The sequence below is a fragment of the Notamacropus eugenii genome, chromosome 6 (assembly GCF_028372415.1).
Source record: "Notamacropus eugenii isolate mMacEug1 chromosome 6, mMacEug1.pri_v2, whole genome shotgun sequence".
Classification (NCBI taxonomy): Eukaryota; Metazoa; Chordata; class Mammalia; order Diprotodontia; family Macropodidae; genus Notamacropus; species Notamacropus eugenii.
Genome location: NC_092877.1, coordinates 29,991,991 through 30,010,700, shown reverse-complemented (window position 1 = coordinate 30,010,700; position 18,710 = coordinate 29,991,991). Strand labels below are relative to the sequence as shown.

The following is an 18,710-nucleotide window of genomic DNA, read 5'->3' as shown; positions in this document are numbered from 1 at the left end:
TTGACATTTTCTACATACCCTTAATCATGTCAAATGGAACACTGAGGTTTCATGGAACACAGTTTGGCAAAAACAGCATTCTGTGAAAAAGTAAAGAATGACCAGCATACTTTTTATTAAGTGCTCCATTGGTACCTAGACTATGTTAAGAAATGAATGGTATGGTAGAAAGCAAGTTGGATTTTGAAGGGAGAAATCCCAATTTTGCTACTTATTACTTGTGTAGCTTTAAACAAGCTACTTTTCTTCCTGGGGTCTCAGTTTCTTCATCTGCAAAATAAGAGGATTGGCCTAGATGGCAGACTCTGATTCTAGAGTGGGTAACCTTGAATAGGTAAAATAAAGGTTCAGAAGCATCTACCCATCCCAAGAAAGTTTGACCTGTTCATGAAAAGACCTTTCGCCAACTTGTTCCTTCTCTGCTCTTCTTGGGACATGTACAGGAACTACGCCAGTACCTGTCTAACCTTGCTGATCAATGCAACAGTGAAAACAGCCCTGTGGATATGCCTCTAGTCATCATTCTGGACAACCTCCATCATGTCAGTTCCTTGGGCGAGATCTTCAATGGGCTTCTGAACTGCAAGTACCATAAATGGTAAAGACTTACTTGGAACCTTGTGGATCCTTGCAGGTTACTGTCCCAATCAAATAACTTATGCAACTGGGTGCCAAGTGATTAATACAGCAATGCAGCAAGTAATAGTTAATGGGATTCACTGGGTGGTTATTTAGATTCTAAAAGGCCTATAGCCTGGGTGCAAATACAATGTTTCTTGTGTGTGATTCTTTCTTGACTTATACTTTCCTCCTCATTAATTTCCCCTGCAGTCCGTATATAATCGGCACAATGAACCAGGCTACCTCTTCCACTCCCAACCTACAGCTTCACCACAATTTCAGGTAAGGTGTATCAACTGTGCTATTCTAATTTGGGAATGATGTGAAAGATAGTGGTCCCTCCCTACCTGTAACATTATTGGCACCTCAATTTTCTACATACCCTACATAGAAAATGAAACCTCACCTTTCCCTCTTCAGAAGACCATTTTGGGCAATGACTAACCTTTTCCAACCCACTGTCCATAACAATCCATACGTACACCACCTGTTGGCATCTCTCCTCTTTGGTGCTGAAACTGGATATGACTGATGAAAGCTGTTATTGGAGAGCATCTTCCAAGCTTCTGAGTCTATAGGACCTTGATATTCTGTTCAGTCTCAGATGGACTTCTTCTTCCTCCCCCTTTTCTTCTTCTCTCTCCCCATAACCCTTACATATGACCTGCTGAAGTATGAACTTCATCACAGTGAGTTATTAGATATATTCACATATTTCAGGCATTAAGACTAAACGTATTAGTTTCTCCAAAAGTATGGGAGGTGAGTGAGGGAAAGAAAGGATTGCTTGGACCACAGAAGATGTTTAATAATTATTGGTTGATTGATTGATCGATTGCTGTTTCGCTGCTACCGTGGTGAGGAGTTGGAAGGAGCTCATTAAGTATCATTATGTCCTTCTACTTGCCAAGCATACCAACCACTGCTCTCTCTAATGACTATAACTAAGTCAGGAGAGAGGAGTCACCAACTGGGAGGATAGGGCAAAGAGGTACCATTGTTATGCAATCACCCTTTGCCCTGAATAGTATACCACTATGTCCTTTCCAAGTCCCCCATCCATATCAGATCTATAAGCATGTAGGAGCAGGATTGACATTTTAATATGGTTTGGAGAATCACAGCCAGAGATGTGACTTGCCAAGAAACATTAACCCTTTAGGGCCACTGATTTTTTTCTAGATGGGTGCTGTGTGCCAACCACACTGAGCCAGTAAAGGGTTTTCTCAGCCGTTTCCTGAGAAGGAAGCTCATCGAAACAGAAATCAGTGGACGTGTGCGGAATGCTGAGCTGGTGAAAATCATTGATTGGATCCCTAAGGTCTGGCAACATCTCAACCGCTTCCTGGAGGCTCATAGCTCTTCTGACGTCACTATTGGTGAGAGGCAAAAAAGGCTTTGAGCCCACAGTACCACCAGTGACAGTTCAATGGGTAGGAATAAAGAGGAGGCAAAGTGAAAAGGTAGATGCCTAAATGTTCTCACCACCCTCAAATTGTGGGCACTCTGGCGCCCTCTAAAATGCCATGACAGTGAGAGCCTTTTCTATTTATGCCTTTGGCGATGACTGCTTCCAAATCCCATATTTCCCAATTTTGTGGAGAGAGAAGATGGCATGGCTGATTAAAATTTACAGAGAATTTCCCAAAGCTCATTTTCACTTTCTCCGTTGCTAAATCTTTCACCACTTCTGCCAAATCATACTGTAGGTTTTGCTTCTCCCTTCCCTGACAAGCTACAGATGGCAATGCTGATAGAATGGGGGAGGTACCTGAAAGGCAAGAAGCAGAGAAAAAAGAGGAGCTTAGATAATGAGATCCTAAATGGCCAAGAGCTGCCTATAGAAAGATTTTCCCCAAGAGGTTTGAGAGAGACCCCCGTGTTCAATATGAGCAAGGCTGTTTCTTAGCAGAAGAAGTCCTTTTAGATCCTTCATAATTTGGGTAGATCTGCTGGATAATACCCCTGTGGGGTGTTCTTTCTCTTCACTCATAGAGTTTGGCGTGTAAACAATTTCAATCAATTCTTATCAATCCCCTGGTGCTCTGCTTGAGCATTCCCCTCTCCATGGTACTGCCTCTCAGGGGCACTCAGCTTGAAGTCATACCTGCACTTGAGTTTCTAATTCTTCTTTTCTTGTCCTCTTCCAGGCCCTAGGCTTTTCCTGTCCTGCCCCATAGATGTGGATGGTTCGAGGGTTTGGTTTACAGACTTATGGAACTACTCGATTATCCCCTATCTCCTGGAAGCTGTCAGAGAAGGACTCCAGGTGAGGAGAGCATTTGGGAGCAGCTTTCCTGTGACCAGGCTCCTTTGACAACCAGATAAACCCACCCTCATCCCAGAGAGCCTGTTTGTCCAGGCGATAAAAGCTTTTGATCATAGGCTGCCATCCAGCTATCTTATTGAAGTGGGTGTGCATACAAATTTCCCTGCCAGCCAAATGACTCCAAGCTGTAGTAACTGTCTGCAGCAGCTGGAGATCATGAATACATGAATTTTTCACCTTGTGCTAAGCACAAGGAGTAGGGCGGTTATGCTAAAATTAGAGTCTGTGACAATTTTATTGTTGATCCTGAAGGCATTATAAGAAGCTAAATCTGTATTTCAAAACCAAAGCTGAGTAATTAATAGGCAGAAGGCCAGGATGAATAATCTTCAAGCCAGTTCATAAAATCTCTTTTCTCAGCACTCAGGGTAGAAGTTATCCACTGGGGCCATATGCTAGTAATGTTTGTGTATTTGTTTAAACTGTAGGCATTAAAATAAGTCAATATTTGCTATTGTAGCGCATTTGGAGAAGCCATAGATAATGCTGAGAAAACATGAGAGAGATTTGTCTTTGTAATGTATGCCAGCAATGCTATCCTTCAAAAGAAGTCAGAGCAAAAATAGCTTAAAGGAAAAGAACTGGGGATGTTGATCCTGGAGAACACTTGAGAAGTCAGGCAGTGATCATTACTGCCTTTGGATTTTTGAAGGGCTGGCTGTGCTCTTGTATTGAAGAATTACTTTTGTTCTGCTTGGCCCTGATTCTGCTTGGTTCTGATCTACTTGATCAGAACTAGAGACAGTAAATGGCTGGTATAGATAGGAAGACTTCAGTTCAGTGAAGGAAGATCTTCCTAATTAGGAGAACTGTCCCAAAGTGGAATGGATTGCCTCAGAAAGTATAGCAAGCTCCCCATTGTATAGAGTCTTGAAGAAGACGTTACCTAACCACTTGTTGGAAAATTGATACTGTACTCTTAATTTCTGTTCAGTTATGCATTAAGATGAAGCACCTCTGTGGTGTGGTCCTTTGGTTGATCAGTGTACCGTGAACTGAATATGTTTGAAGAGTCAAGAAATTATTATAAAGGTCTAGTAAAAATGTGTTACTCAGTGTGGGAGTGGATTGGTCCCTACCATCTTCTCTAGATCCAGGTCCCTATATCTATTAGATCTTTGATAATTAGGTAGTACTTTTCAGAACTCTCATTTTGTTCATAGAGTTTCTCTCTACATTGACACATTGCATGCCTACTAAAATTTAAATGTGCTAAAATTCATCACCCTGAAACCAACCTATAGCATTTCTAGATGTAACTACACTGATACTTGGATGATAGATATTTCATCACTGGATCCATATTGAAAACCTTTCCAGTTTGGTACAAGAACTGGTACTCCACTGGTCAAGCCTTTGAGAGCTTAGAGTCATTCATACCATAATGAGATGTCAGAAGAGAACATTAATGGATAGAGGGCTGCGCATGGAGTCAGGAAGACCTGAGTTCAAATCTTACCCCAGATGCTTGCTAGCTGTATAACCCTAGGCTAGTCATGTAATGTCTCTCAGCCTCAGTTTCCTTATCTTTAAACTAAGAATAGTAGTGGCACCTATGTCCTTCAGTTTGATTGTGTGATTCCAATGAAACAGTGTATGCAAAGCAATTTGTAAACCTCTCATATTAGGATTAATGTCAGTTGTTTGTAATTTTTTTTCCTCAAACGAACTCAAGTAAAAAAACAAAAAAATAATATATACACATACAAATCTTTAAAAAATACGTTGCTTCCAGATTCCATAGGACTCAAATGCACATGAGCTATTTGAGAGGAATATTAGCTTAGCATAGAGACAAGTAATTTCAATTAATTTTTATGAAAAGTTTTATTTAAACTTCCAATGGCAAGTACAAGATGCAAACGTATAAAATAAGTCATTGTAAACAGTGCTGTATTTCTGTTAGCATCTGTTATTTACCGATTATTCCCCTCCACCTCAGAGACTTTCAGTTTTCCAAGCATTATTTTTGTTTTCGTTTCTGTGCACATGATGTGGATTTATTGCTATCTTTCTTGCTTTGACAGCGTCGCAGTCAATGTGTACATTCTTTTTGTCCTCCTTTTTTCCCTCTGAGTCGTTTCGTGTCTTTTCATGATTAGCTTTGACTTCGTCCCACTCACTGCTTCTTAAAGCATTACAATCCATGATATCCAGGTACCATACGTTTCCCAGCCATTCCCAAGTTGTGGGACTCATTTTATTTCAGGACTGTTTTCTGTTTGTTTGTTTTCACTGTTACAATAGTGCTGCTAGGAATATTTATATTTTAAAAAAAAGTCTGCTGCTAATTGGGGTGTAGGACTAGTAGGTCATAGGGTATGAATGTTTTTATAATTTGTATTGCTTTCCAAAAAAAAAGGTTAAATAAATTCAGAGCTCCACCAGCTGTGTCTTAGCACTTCCAGAGATCTCCTTATCTTTTATTATCTTATGAATAGGCAATATACTTTATCATGAAGGGATGCAGTGCTATAATAGCCTTTACAAATGGGGAATATGCATTTGTGATGTTGATACTGGGACAGCTAGGTGGAGCCTTAGTGCATAGAGCACTGGACCTCAAGTCAAGAAGACTCATTTTCCTGAGTTCAAATCTGGCCTCAGACATTTACTAGCTGTGTGACCCTGGGCAAGTCACTTAACCTGTTTGCCTTGGTTTCTTCATCTGTAAAATGAGATGGAGAAAGAAATGGCAAACCACTCAAGTATCTTTGCCAAGAAAACCCTAAATGGGGTCACAAAGAGTCTGATGTGATTAAAAAAATGACTGAGCAACAGCGTAAGTTCCTAGGCTCCACACACATGCAATCTCAATAAATGCATCACACGCTGTGGTTCCCAACATTTTCAAGTGCAGGGACCCTTGTGTTTTTCAGCTCAAAAACCTCTTGACCAAGAGATTCCTCCCCGTGCCCTTCCCCTTGGTTCTACTTTTCATTTCTAAGTTTGTCAACATGTGCCTTGTAAAGCACACCAAATATTGTGTAAGAGCATTTGATTTAGAATCAAAGGACCTGGCTCCAGATGTTGGCATTGCTACTTGCGATCTGTGTGACTGCGAACATGTCAGTTACCTTGGGGCCTCATTGTCTTCATCTCTGAAATGAAGGAATTAGATTGGATGATTTTAAGGGATCTTCTGACTCTACATTCAGGTAGTACATCCCACCATAATCACAGTGTAGCTTCCCTGCAGGAAAAATCTCTTATTGTAAAAGTGGCAATATTTACCTTCCTCCCCCCACCCCACCAGAATTTCTTTTTTCAAAAAGCTTTCTTTTCTTCTCTTTGCAATACTGTTTAGTTGCCACAGTGACAAATGGAGCATCATTTAGGTTCCATTGGCTTCTAAAAGGGGAACATTAATAAGGACATGATCCAGAATATAATATAACCTCATTCTTTGAGTTTAGCCCAATACTTTCTATCCTAGAATGCCTGACATCTGGTTTATCTCATAAACCTTTCCAAGACTGAAGTCTTTAAGGCCAAATGACTGTTGGGTGAGGGACAGAAGATCGAGGACCAGGGCAGGAGTGATTGTCCAGTCACTATGTGAAAAATGAACATTGAAAACATGGGCATGGATGGCCTATTTCTTTTTCTGTTTCTGTTCTCTCTTACCTAGAACTCACTTGGTGAGGGAACAGGAATTATACTAAAAGCTGCAGTGATGCTGAGAAGGGTCAGGAAACTTGCTGAATGTATAAACTTTGCCTCCTCGGGGGTGAATGGAAAAAGGCAGATTTTGTTTCTGTACTCTGAGACTCCATGTTTTCCCGTTAGATGTTTCTGGTCCAGCCATAACCATCTTGAGAAAGCCGCCTTAATGATCATTGGCCAGTGGTTGACAATCCAAAGGCAGCTATAAAAGTCCTATTGGCTTTTCGTGGAATTTGTGAAAAAACAGCATGGGTTATGTCCGCACACTTTTCCCTCCCAACAAGGGAGTGCTCAAAGGGTTAAGTGACTTCTCTCCTTTTAGTGTTTTTATCTGTCATGAACAGATATTCAGCCTAGTGATGGCCAGCCTGTCAAAAAGCAAGTGAGACTGGAAGTGTCAAGGGATCCAGAATAGGAACAGTCACTCTTGGGCAGGAAACACTGATTATGAAATCTCTTGGCACCTAATAGTTCAAAATGGTACTCAGCCCTTTAGAAATAAGTTATGGGGGACAAGGAGAGTTTGTTATTAATTTTCAGTGTTACATGTCATCTTTAGAATGCCTCTGAATACTCGTACAAGAGGGTGCCTGGGCATCATTCAGTGACTCTACTAAATACAGGGCAGTAGGATTGTGGTATTTGACCCTGAGATGCTGTGCTTTATACAGACTCACAGAATACATTGATGTATGAAGATGTATGAAGATGTATGATGTCACAGGTCTGAGATTATTTCTGAAAGTCTTTTGTTTTCCTTTAATAGATGATGATGTATTTTTAACAATTTTTTTTTCAATTTTAAGTTTCAAATTGTCTCACTCCAGTTCCTTCCCCTCCCCTTGAGAGGGCAAGCACTATGATATTAGGTATACATGGGAAATCATGCATGGAAGGAAACAGTCTTGACTACTCAGAGCATTTTAATAGCTTTTAGTAAAGCAGTTTTGGTTTTGTCCAAAGCTGAGGAACTCCAGATATGAGAACTCCCTTCACTAATACAGCTTGAAACTCATGTTTAACTTATGTCATCTCAGATAGATGAAATTTGCACATGGTCACACAGCCACTATGTGTTAGAGGTAGGAAGGAAGCCCAAGTCTTCCAGAAGCCAAGGCTGGCTCTCCATCCATTATATCAAACCTCCTTTTCTAGTCTTTTATCATAATATCCTACTGCCTTTTATTGGACAAGTCATTCCATGTCTTAGGGCCTTCTCTGCCTGGAATATCCCTGCACAAGGGCCACCCTTCCCTTCTCCCTTTAGTGACTTAAACTTGGGGCCACCATTATGTGGAGGAGCCCAGGCCAACCAGCATTCATTCTCCTCCCAGCCCAGCCTGCAAAAAGAGACTTTCCTGGCTTCAAAGCTAGGCCTCGCACCAGGTACCTTCAGTCCTCCCTTTTGCCCCTCCCTCCCTTTCAGGTCCCTTAGTATAATGCCTAACACATAGTAAATGCTTAATAAATGCTTCTTTCGCTTTTCCTAGTGCCTCAGTTTCTACTTGTATAAAATGAGGTATTTCTACCGCCCACCCCCAACTTGAGGTCTCCTTGAAAGCAGGGGCTTTCATTTTTGTCATTGTATTCCTAGAACCCAACATAACATGTGACGTATGGCATATCCTTAATGGCAAAATCTGGTTGACCACTTATGTGTAAGTTATGTGTAAGGGGTATTTTTGGTCAGGTTGAACCAGGTGACCCTCTAAGACAATTTCCAGTCCTAAATTATGGTGATTCTGTGAGTGTGTTCAGTCATTTCAGTTGTGTCCAACTCTGTGACCCCATTTGGGGTTTTCTTGGCAAAGATCCTGGAGTGGTTTGCCATTTCCTCCAGCTCATTTTACAGATGAGGAAACTGAGGCAAACAGGGTTAAGTGACTTTTCCAGGGTCCCACAGATAGGGAATATGTGAGGGTGGATTTGAACTCATGTCTTCCTGACTCCAGGCCTAGGCCCAATGGTGTATCCTTTGCACTACATAGGTGCCCCAGTGCTGTGATTAGATGATCCCTCAAGTCCTTCCTACAGAGCAGGTAGGTGGTGGCAATGGATAGAGTACTGGACCTAGAATCAGGAGACTTATCTTCCTGAATTTATATCTGGCCTCCAACGTTTCCTAGCTGTGTGACCCTGAGCAAGTCACTTAACCCTGGTTGCCTCAGTTTCCTTATCTGTAAAATGAACTGGAAAAGGAAATGGTAAACCACTCCAGTATTTTTGCCAAAAAAATAAATGCCAGATGGGGTCATGAAGTGTAGGACATGACTGAAATGACTCAACAGCAAGAAATCCCTTCTATTTCTAAAGTTTTTTAAATCTAGAAGTCATGTCTCCTGACCTCCAGCTCAGGGTTCTTTTCTACCACATTATCTATACTGCTCTTGTGAAGGGCGTTTCATTCCAGGTCCTTGTGGTTTTCTAGGGGAAGACATGACCCCAGAATAACCATTCAGTCAGTAAGCATTTTAATGTTAATTGCCTGCTCTGTACCAGGCATGGTGCTGGTCACTATAGATAGAAAAGGAAACCAAAGATCATCCCTGCCCATGAGGAGCTCAAAGGGGGGGTGGGGGAGAGACACAAACAAACTGTGGACAGGATAAATAGGAAATAATTAATAGAGGGAAGGCACTAGAATTAAGAGGGGTTGGGAAAAGCTTCCTGAAAAAGATGAGATTTTAGTCGGGACTTAAGTGAAGACAGTAGATAAGAGAGAAGGAGAATCCCAGGCATGGGGGACAGCCAGGGGAAATGCCTCGAGCCAAGAGATGGCGTGTCTTATGTGGGGAACCTCAAGCAGGCCAATGCTACTGGACAGAAGAGCATGCATGTAGCAGTGGGGAGTAAAGTGTAAGAATGGAAAGATAGGCCGCAGGCTAAGTTACAAAGGGCTTTTACACGCCACAAAGAGCATTTCGTATTTGATCCAGAAGATGATAGAGAGCCACTGGATTTTACTGGGGGGGCGGGGAGTAGGTGACATGATCAGACTTTCGGAAAATCACTTTGGTGGCTGAATGGACGATGACTTGAGCATGGGAAGAGACTTGAGGCAGGCAGACCTACCCGTAGGCTATTACAATAGTTCTAGTGTGAGGTGCTAAGGACCAGCACCAGAGTCTGGCCAGTCCTGGTCAGAGGAGAGAAGGGAGTCTATTCAAAAAGATCCAGCAAAGGTGAAATCAGCAGGCTTGTGATTTTTCTACATATTTAAGTCTCTTTATCCATCTGATTTCATGAAGCCAAGCTTTCATACCTTTCAAAAGAGATTTGAGCCAGAATATCCCTGTCTAAACTGGTGAATCAAACTGCTAGCTCGTGTGTCTCAGGAAAGCCAACAGGCATTGTGCAGTCCAACTAAACCTATGTGCCTAAGTCTTCTGCTTCTGAATGTATGATCCAGTGAACTCTGTGCCCCCAGATCTGTAGATACAACCCAAGAGATACGGTCCTTTCATCAAGAGAAACTTAAGAGTAGAGCCCACTGTTGGAGAATGAGACAATGTTGCCCTCTATTGGCCAAATGATTCAGCTGCTTGATGTCATCTGTAAACTAGGCAGATGCGGGTGTTTAGCTTAGCATAAAGATTTTACTGAGTTTTAAAAATTTCTATAGATAAATACTATAGATTCACTTGTGAACAAATGAGAAATAAAAGGGTCCTATAAACCTTTCTGTATAAGAGTAAATTCCCACTGAAACTTCAGTCCTGTAGATTGTTCTAGAAATATAGAAATCTAGCCTCCAGCTTTTATCATATCACTCTTTGCCTCTTCCCAAGCAGGGATTTATGTGTTCGTTGTTTACAGCTGAAGTGGAAGTTTAGATATATCCATATGTCAGAAGCCTATTTTTCTTTTCTTTTTTTTGTGGAGACCACACATCTAGCCTTGAAATTATCATGTACTTTCCTTTCTTTGCTGCTCTGTTCAGCTGTTGACTTCATGGTTTTTGTTGTTGTTTTATAGTCATCACAACCCTTCATGATCTCCTTTGGGATTTTCTTCGCAAAGACATTGGAGGGATTTGCCATTTCCTTCCCCCGCTCATTTTATAGATGAGGAAACTGAGGCAAACAGAGTGAAATGACTTGCCCAGGCTCACCCAGCTAGTATCTGAGGCTGGATATAAACTCAGGAAAATGGGTTTTCCTGACTCCAGGTCCAACATTTTCTCTACTGTGCCACCCAACTGCTTTTTTCATGATTTTTGGTCCTTCCAAACACAAGCAAGAGGCTAGTGAATTTGTTTTTGAAGATGATATTAACGTGCTCATTACATCATCTTATAACTGAGGCCACTGTCCCATTATTCATAGGCTCTTACTTCTCTCGAGCTAGAAGCAACTTTGAGATCATCTAGTCTAATTCCTCATTTTACAGATAAGGAAACTGAAACCAAAGGAGCGTAACTGATTTGCCCAAGGTCGCACAGGAAGTAAAAGTCGGGGTTGGGATTTGAACTCAGATCCTCTGACTTTCGAGCTTGTAGTCTCTTCTTCACCCATCATTCTCCTCTCTTTTTAGGAGCATTGACTGTCTGAAGCTGGCAGCAGTGAGCCTAAGGCATCCATCACTTGCTGCTCTGAATCTGTGGTCCAGTGTCTTTGCTGCCCCACACTGGTCCTGTGTCTCTAGAGTTCTAGGAGAGTGGAAAGGATTTTGTGGCCTTTTTTTCAGAATGAATACTAAATCTCTTTCTCTAAGAAAAGAGAATGAGGAGGGCATCTGTATTCTAGTGCCAGCCTGAGCACAGACAACACCAAGGTGGCCATCCAAGACCATGTTCTTACCCAACCCTGTTCCTACTGGTTTCTGGGATAGTACTTGTGAGTTCTCGTATAGTAGCTGTGTTCGTTATGACCTCTAGCTCTTTCTTCAGGTCAGAGGGATGGGATGGCACTTTCTTGCAGTCCATGCCATGCTTATGGGGACTTCTGTTTGTGGGAATCCTACATAAAGTCAAAAGCAATCCAAAAGCTTGCCCCATTTCACACAGAAAGCTTTTTCTGTGAAATGAAGTAATGTCATGTAATGATCGGGCACTTGGATAGTGCAGTGGATAGAGTGCCAGGCCTAGAGTCAGGAAGGCCTGAGATCAAATCCAGCCTCAGACACTTCCTAACTTCATGACCCTGAGAAAGTTACCTAACCCTGTTTGCCTGAGTTTCCTTATTTGTAAAATGAGCTGGAGAAGGGAATGGCTAACCACCTTAGTATCTTTGCCAAGAAAACTCCCAAAGGGGTCATAAAGAGTGAGACATGACTGAGCAACAACTTGTAATGAAAAAACAAACCAACCCACCCAGAACACTGGACTCAGCATCCTAGCCCCTGAATTGAAGCCCCAACTCTAAAATGTAACAACACAACTATGCACAGTATAAGTTACTTAACTTTTCTAAGCCTCAGTCTCTTTACCTGTCAAATGGGGATAATAACATGTATACTACTTACCTCCCAGTATTTTGAGATAAGCACTTTGTAAACTAACAAGCCTATAGAAATGTGATCTGTTGTTATTATTCCGGGGCAAGTCACAATACCCCAATTATGCCTTTCCCAAAATTTTACTCTGGCTTAGGCAATGTCCCACCTAACATATGGGACGCAACAAGGGTCACTTATAAAAATCATGCGAAATGTGATCCCAACAACTTTGGCAGATGTTTTTTGTATGTGAGGGAAGGTAAGAGGTCATCTATGGATACCCTCCTAATAGAACTGATACCCTCCCCAAACTTGATAGGTTAAAGTTAACCAATTTTAATTATGCAGTCGGTGAATTCACTTAAGTGTCTGCTATGGAACTTCTTGTCTGTACATTTGTCAAATACTCTTTCCCCTGGGGTTGAAGAAGTTCAGATTAATGAGATTCACACCATATGAAGAAGAAATCTGTCGCTTCAGTGTATAAATAGCACTTATGCTCCAAAAGCCCCGAGTTTTGTAGGTCTGAAGGGTTTATGCTCAGTTTATACTCCCACAGATCTAGCATACCCAGCAAACCAAATGCCCTTTCCTAAAAATATACTATAGGAGTCACTGCTCTTAGATCTCAGTTTCCTCACCTGTCAACAAAGGGATTTGGACTCAACGTCTACTAAGAGATTCCTCTTAGTAAACTGAAGGAGGTTGGATGAAATAACCTCTGAGAGCTCTTCCAGCTCGAAACTGAAGAACAGATGATTGAATTTATTTCAACAAATATTTATTAGTCTAGGTACTGAAATATATATATATATATATGCAAAATATATATGTGTGTGTGCGTATGTGGTATACATGTATGTGTGTGTGTATATATACACATATTATATATGTCATATATATGCACACACATATACATTTGTGTGTATACCTACATCTCTACACCTAATAGAGTGAGATAGATATAGATCTATCTGGATATAGATATCAATATCCATAGATATAGACATCGATATCTCTTTGTAGCTGTATCTATCAATATCTAGATCGATAGATAGCCACCTAAAGGTGCCTTTAGAGTCAAGACCTATGTCCAGATCACAACTCTTCTGTGATCTCTTCACGTAACTTCTCTGGGTCTCAGTTTCTTCATCTGTAAAATCTGAACTAGATGATTTTGAAGACCATGTTCTATTTCATTCTAAGATCCTAGGAACTTAGAGCTAGGTTTTGTGCCTCATTCCTGTGGTATCTGCTATATCTGTTCATTTGATTGGGGTGGGGAGGTTGGGGCCTCAGTCTCTGGGGCTCCTATGCAAACTTTTATTTCTATGTTAGTACTTTGTGTCTGTTTTCTATTTTTTCTCCCATCCTCTTTGCTTCCTTGCTTAGCTGCATTTGATTTGCTGATTCATAGCAAAGCCTATGAACATGTGTCATATTCCTAGCAGAAGCCACCCTAAGGAGTCTGTGGGGCAAGTAAATTGTAGGATCTTATAGTTTTCTTAAGTAAAGTCCTCTTCCCTTTTAGTCTCGATTAGAGCTTCACACACTTTCTGCCTCTTCTTGTCTCTTTGCTATCTTGGTTTCTTGAGGCTCTTGGAAGTCCATTTGTCAATAGTACAGCCCTTATCATTGTGTGGTAGGAGGTAAGTCACCAACACAGGATTTTTCAGATGAGCAGAACTTCAGTAGATACAATCCTGAGGTTTCCAAAAGCCATGTTATTTCACCATCAGCATACTTCTGAACCTGATTTCAGTCTCATCATGTTTTGTTTCAGCTCTATGGAAGAAGAGCCCCCTGGGAAGATCCTGCCAAATGGGTGATGGATACTTATCCATGGGCGGCCACCCCCCAGCAACATGAGTGGCCTCCTTTGCTTCAACTTCGACCTGAAGATGTTGGTTTTGATGGCTACTCTGTGCCCCGAGAAGGTTCAACCAGTAAACAGGTTCCCCCAAGTGATGCAGAAGGAGATCCACTGGTGAGTGTCCAGTTTCACTCATGGCGATTAGAGAATGTCATACATCCTTGGAGCACCTGAAGATCAATTTCTTCTAACACATTAGTCGGTCATCTTTATCACAGACTTTGTAAGATGTGAGCAGTCAGAAAAAATAGGAATTAGTCTGACTTGTGAACTTTCACTAAATAGATCCAATAGGTGCATCCTACTAAAAAGCCACTTTGGTTTTGGGTTCACCTGGGGTCCTATTTAAATGCACATAAGTCAAAGAGGTTCTGGAGCTACCTTGGGAGGAGCCTCAGAATAAGGAATCTGAGAAGATCAGGACAGCTTCACAGTTGCTTCCAGGACATATATTACATGCAGTAACATCAATATTGTTCGATGAAGAGCTGTGAATGACTTAGCTATTCTTAGCAATACAGTGATCCAAGATGATCCCAAAGGACTCATGATGAAGCATACTATCTGCCCCCAGAGAAAGAACTGATACTGATTGAATACAGACTGACACGTGCTATTTTTGACTTTCTTTCATTTTTTCTTTTATTTTAGTCTTCTTGTACAAAATGACTAATATGGAAATATTTTATGTAATTGCACATGTATAGCCTATATCTGATTGCTTACCATGTCAGGGAGGAGGGACGGAAGGATAGAATTTGGAACTCAAAATTTTAAATAAAAATGATAAAAAATTTTTTAAAAATTCTGTATGAGGGAATAGGGGTAACTAGGCTGAGAGTCCCTAATCCTTTGTACTCCTCCTTACAGATGAACATGCTGATGAGGCTGCAAGAAGCTGCCAACTACTCGAGCCCCCAGAGCTATGACAGCGATTCCAACAGCAACAGCCATCAGGACGACATCTTGGACTCGTCCCTGGAGTCCACCTTGTGATCAGGGACCAAACACAACATCTTTCTCCACTTCTCATGCTTCTCCCCCTCACTTCCCAGTTCCATCTGCATACTCCAAGCCATCTCCGAAGGTACCCTCTCAACCCAGCCTTCAGGTTCAGTGTTAGAGCTGGGAGAACAAAAAACCTTGTTTGTCAGCCTTGACCATGGGTGCGGGCATCCAAGTCAGACAACCTTGGGACTTTTTCCTTTCAATGACAGGGACAACTGCACTATGTTTTCTTTCTTTCTCTTTCTCCCTGGCCTCCTTCTCTCCTTTCTTCCTTCTCTTCATTTCTTTGCTTTACTTCTTTCTCTGTGAGCTCTTATGCCTAAGACCTTGAAAATCCTTCTGAATTATTGCTGAAGTATGGAAAACAAACAAGGGGTTGGGAAAATCCATTCAAAACTCGGGAAATGAAACAGCAGCAGGCTGTGAACTGTATGGAGACTAACGGGGCTAAGGAGGGGCAGAAAATGAAGCCTATGCTGCTTTCTACCAAACAAAGAGCCTCTGGGCTGGGCATCCGAGCAGCCCCACCAAACAACCTCAGCTCCAGAAGCCTGGTGCCCGAGAGGGCACTTGCCTTGGTGATAGTCAACAAAAGGCAAAGCTACAAAACAGGGAAACCTTTTTTTAAAAAGATCATGATTTTTTTTCAATGGTGCTCTCTTTGCCTGAGACCTTAGTTTGACATGTTTCAATTCTGTCACACCTTTGTGTACTTTTCTACAAGAATTTATATATATACATATATTTGTGTGTGTGTATATATATATATACATATACATAACCACACACACACATATAAATGCACAATAGCATATATATGTACATATATATGCTTATGTTAAATATATGTGTGTATGTGTGTATGTATATATATGTGAATATATTTGAATCAGGTTTTTTTGTTTTGTTTTCTGCAAGCACTGTGTGTAGTAAGAGATGTTCTACAGCTTTGAACAACTGAATACCCACCCCCTCTGAAATGGACATTGAAGTTTTATTGTCTTTCTGTCTAGCATTGATTCTGAAATTATTTTTTTCTCCTGCCCTTATATTCAAAATTGGTAAACATTGAGGAAAATGAGAGCTGCAGGAATCGGCTCATCATTTTGTCCTACGTGACCTTTTTTTTTTTTAATTACTCATTGTAACAGCTCAATATCCCAGTCTTTTGCAACTGGGCCCTAGGGTTCTTGGGTCTCTTTGAAGTAGCAGGGCCCATGCTGTCAAAACACGGGTGAGCTTTGAGCCACATTAGCCCGTCTTTCTTCCAAACGCACATCTGTGACATAAGCAGCCAGGCTTGGACTTCATCGAGGTGAGAGGTCACCTCCCAAAGGAATTGCACTTCCCCGTCTAAGGGAACTGATATATGCCACAGGTCACTGGATGTGGGCAACCCCTTCCCGGAAAACCCAGCCTCTGCCTCCATCTGGATGAGCTTCCTCTGATCTCTTCCGGTGCTGAACTTCAAAACGCGATGCCTTACTTATTTTGTACGAACTGCTCCTTTATGTTAGTGCCGCATCTGCTGGGGTTGGATTTTTCTAATGAAACAAACAGGGCTAAAATGTCATCTCTTCATGTGAAATAGGAGAACACAAGTCGCTGTGAATATTCCTTGTCTGAGAGATTCGCTTCTGTGGATGTGTGGCCGCTTTAAAATAGCAGGAGGAAAACGAGATCTGTTGTCAGGTTCATTTTAGTCTACAGCTGCAAATTTTCTGGACAATTATCCATCTTCTCTGCAGGAAAAAAAGACAAACTTTTAATACTCTACATACAATACAAACCACCTTTACAGGAACCCAGTGTGCTATTTCTTCAATGTCCTGGTATACGTTTAAGAGCTTGTTAAATCTTTTAAGTTGCCTGTTTAAAAACAAAAAAAAACAAAAAACAAAAAACAAAAAAACAACCTTAAATACCAATTTGCATGTAGTTTAGGATTGTTCATTTCCAAGGTTGTTTTGTTTCATCTCTTAAATTTCTGCTAACAACGCTATGACTCCCTGTGATTTCCCTAATTTTTTTTTTTACTCCATAAGAACTTGACATGAGCCTGCTCAAATCACAATTTCAATTTGCCAACGACTCATAATTTTCTTTCTTCTAAAATTGACTGCCCTACCAGTGAATGAAATGCCAGTCAAATTTGTCCCTGCTTTTATCTCAGTAAACCCGGAATATGTCTGAAACTAGTAAATTACCCTTGATCTGGGATATCTCCCTTTGGTTTGGGTTCTGGTTTGAAGAGCCATACTTTTGACTTTCTGAACAGTACTTCAACACCAGACACTATCATCTATTATACTAATATGTGATGCTGACTTCTCAGCTAATTGTACACCCAGCAATTCCCTTACTTTCTACTACTGTGAATTTGGGTGGAGATAAAGTTGATCTCTCATTTTGGGTAATTTTCCTAGCCACCTTGTGAATAGACACCCATCGATATTTTTCAAAACGATATTTTTTTCAAATCACTCCCTTCCCTTGTCTTCTCCTTTTTTTTTTTCTTTCCTCCCTCCTCCAGCTTTCTGTGGCCAGGCACAGAAAGGCCTCTGCATCGATCATTCAATGGCTGATGATCATCTGGATGACTGTGAGCAAGAATGACTTCCAGTATTTTATGTCATGATCACAATTCAGTGTCCTTTCGAAAGCTTCAGGAAGCAGGGTTGTCTGGGTGTATTAATATTTTTTTTTAATTTGGCCATATTTTAAGTATACATAACACACCTTTGAAAGAATGATTACTCATTTAGGGCTTTGTCCAAAATGCTTCCATTTTGCCTTTTTATGCAGAGTTTGGCTCACTTTGAAATGTACAAGATTCTATGCAACATTCATGTTGAGTTATGAGTGGAAGCCAAAAGTTTTCTTTCCATACTGCCAAGAATATGCAGGCCATAAAATGAGATGGGAGAGATCTTATAAACTGGGATGGGGAGGGAAAGGGCTTGGCTAGACCTTTATTGTACATTGGGGAAATTTTTTATTTCATGGTTGATGCTTAAACTTCAATATTCAGTGTATTGAAAATTGTTTGACCGTGGCGAATCTATTTCAAATTAAAAAAAAAAACAACCAACTTTGTGGATATTCAATAGAAGGTTTGCTGTTTTGACCTAGTTGTTTCCAGTGGAACAGTTTATGAAATATGTTCTATAAGATGTACATTTTTTCATTGTAACATAGAAATTGTAAATATTTGATTAAAGTGCTGCATTTTGATGAATTTTTTCTAGCCATTTTTAAAGAGAAAACTAGGAACTGAGTATTTTGTGTACGGTATGATGTTTCCATCTTCCCTCCCTCTCTTTTCTCCCTTCCTATTTAATTTTCATTTGTCACTAGGTTTGGGATTTGCCAATGGTCTGTTGGAGATCATGCCCCATGTCATGGAGAATGAAATTGATGATTGTACCAGTCTTAAATTATTGATGATTCAATAAAATCAATGCTTATTTATTCAGATTTAGAGTTGTGCTTCCTTATACTTCTTGATTAAAACAGCCTTTTTCCAAGTTCAGTTCTATTCCAAGATGATATTGGCCCTGTTTGCCAGTGTTTGTTGGCATCGCATGGCCTGAGGGCATGCACAGTGCAACGTGTGCTTTCTTTGTACTCAGAACCATGGCTACAGTGAAGTTGCGAGATGTACCACAGGCAAGAACTACCAGAAACACCTCAGATTCATGAAGTATTTGATTTTTAATTAATTTTTAGTCATTGTACATTCAGAAACCTTTTATCATTGCCAATTTTTTCATGACC

At 40.8% G+C, this 18,710-nt stretch overlaps 1 protein-coding gene across 6 annotated transcripts in view; it reads left to right on the top strand.

Moving 5' to 3' along the window:
• Positions 1 to 18,410, top strand: part of NAV2 (neuron navigator 2) — a 446,141-nt gene extending 427,731 nt beyond the window's left edge. For all 6 annotated transcript variants that reach the window (XM_072619354.1, XM_072619352.1, XM_072619351.1 and 3 more), the window contains 6 exons: positions 444 to 598; positions 832 to 903; positions 1,804 to 2,000; positions 2,772 to 2,890; positions 13,836 to 14,039; positions 14,796 to 18,410. In XM_072619354.1, coding sequence (XP_072475455.1) covers positions 444 to 598; positions 832 to 903; positions 1,804 to 2,000; positions 2,772 to 2,890; positions 13,836 to 14,039; positions 14,796 to 14,921 — 873 coding nt within the window. In that variant the 3' untranslated portion in view covers positions 14,922 to 18,410. The remainder of the gene's footprint in view (positions 1 to 443; positions 599 to 831; positions 904 to 1,803; positions 2,001 to 2,771; positions 2,891 to 13,835; positions 14,040 to 14,795) is intronic.
• Positions 18,411 to 18,710: the final 300 nt, after the last annotated feature.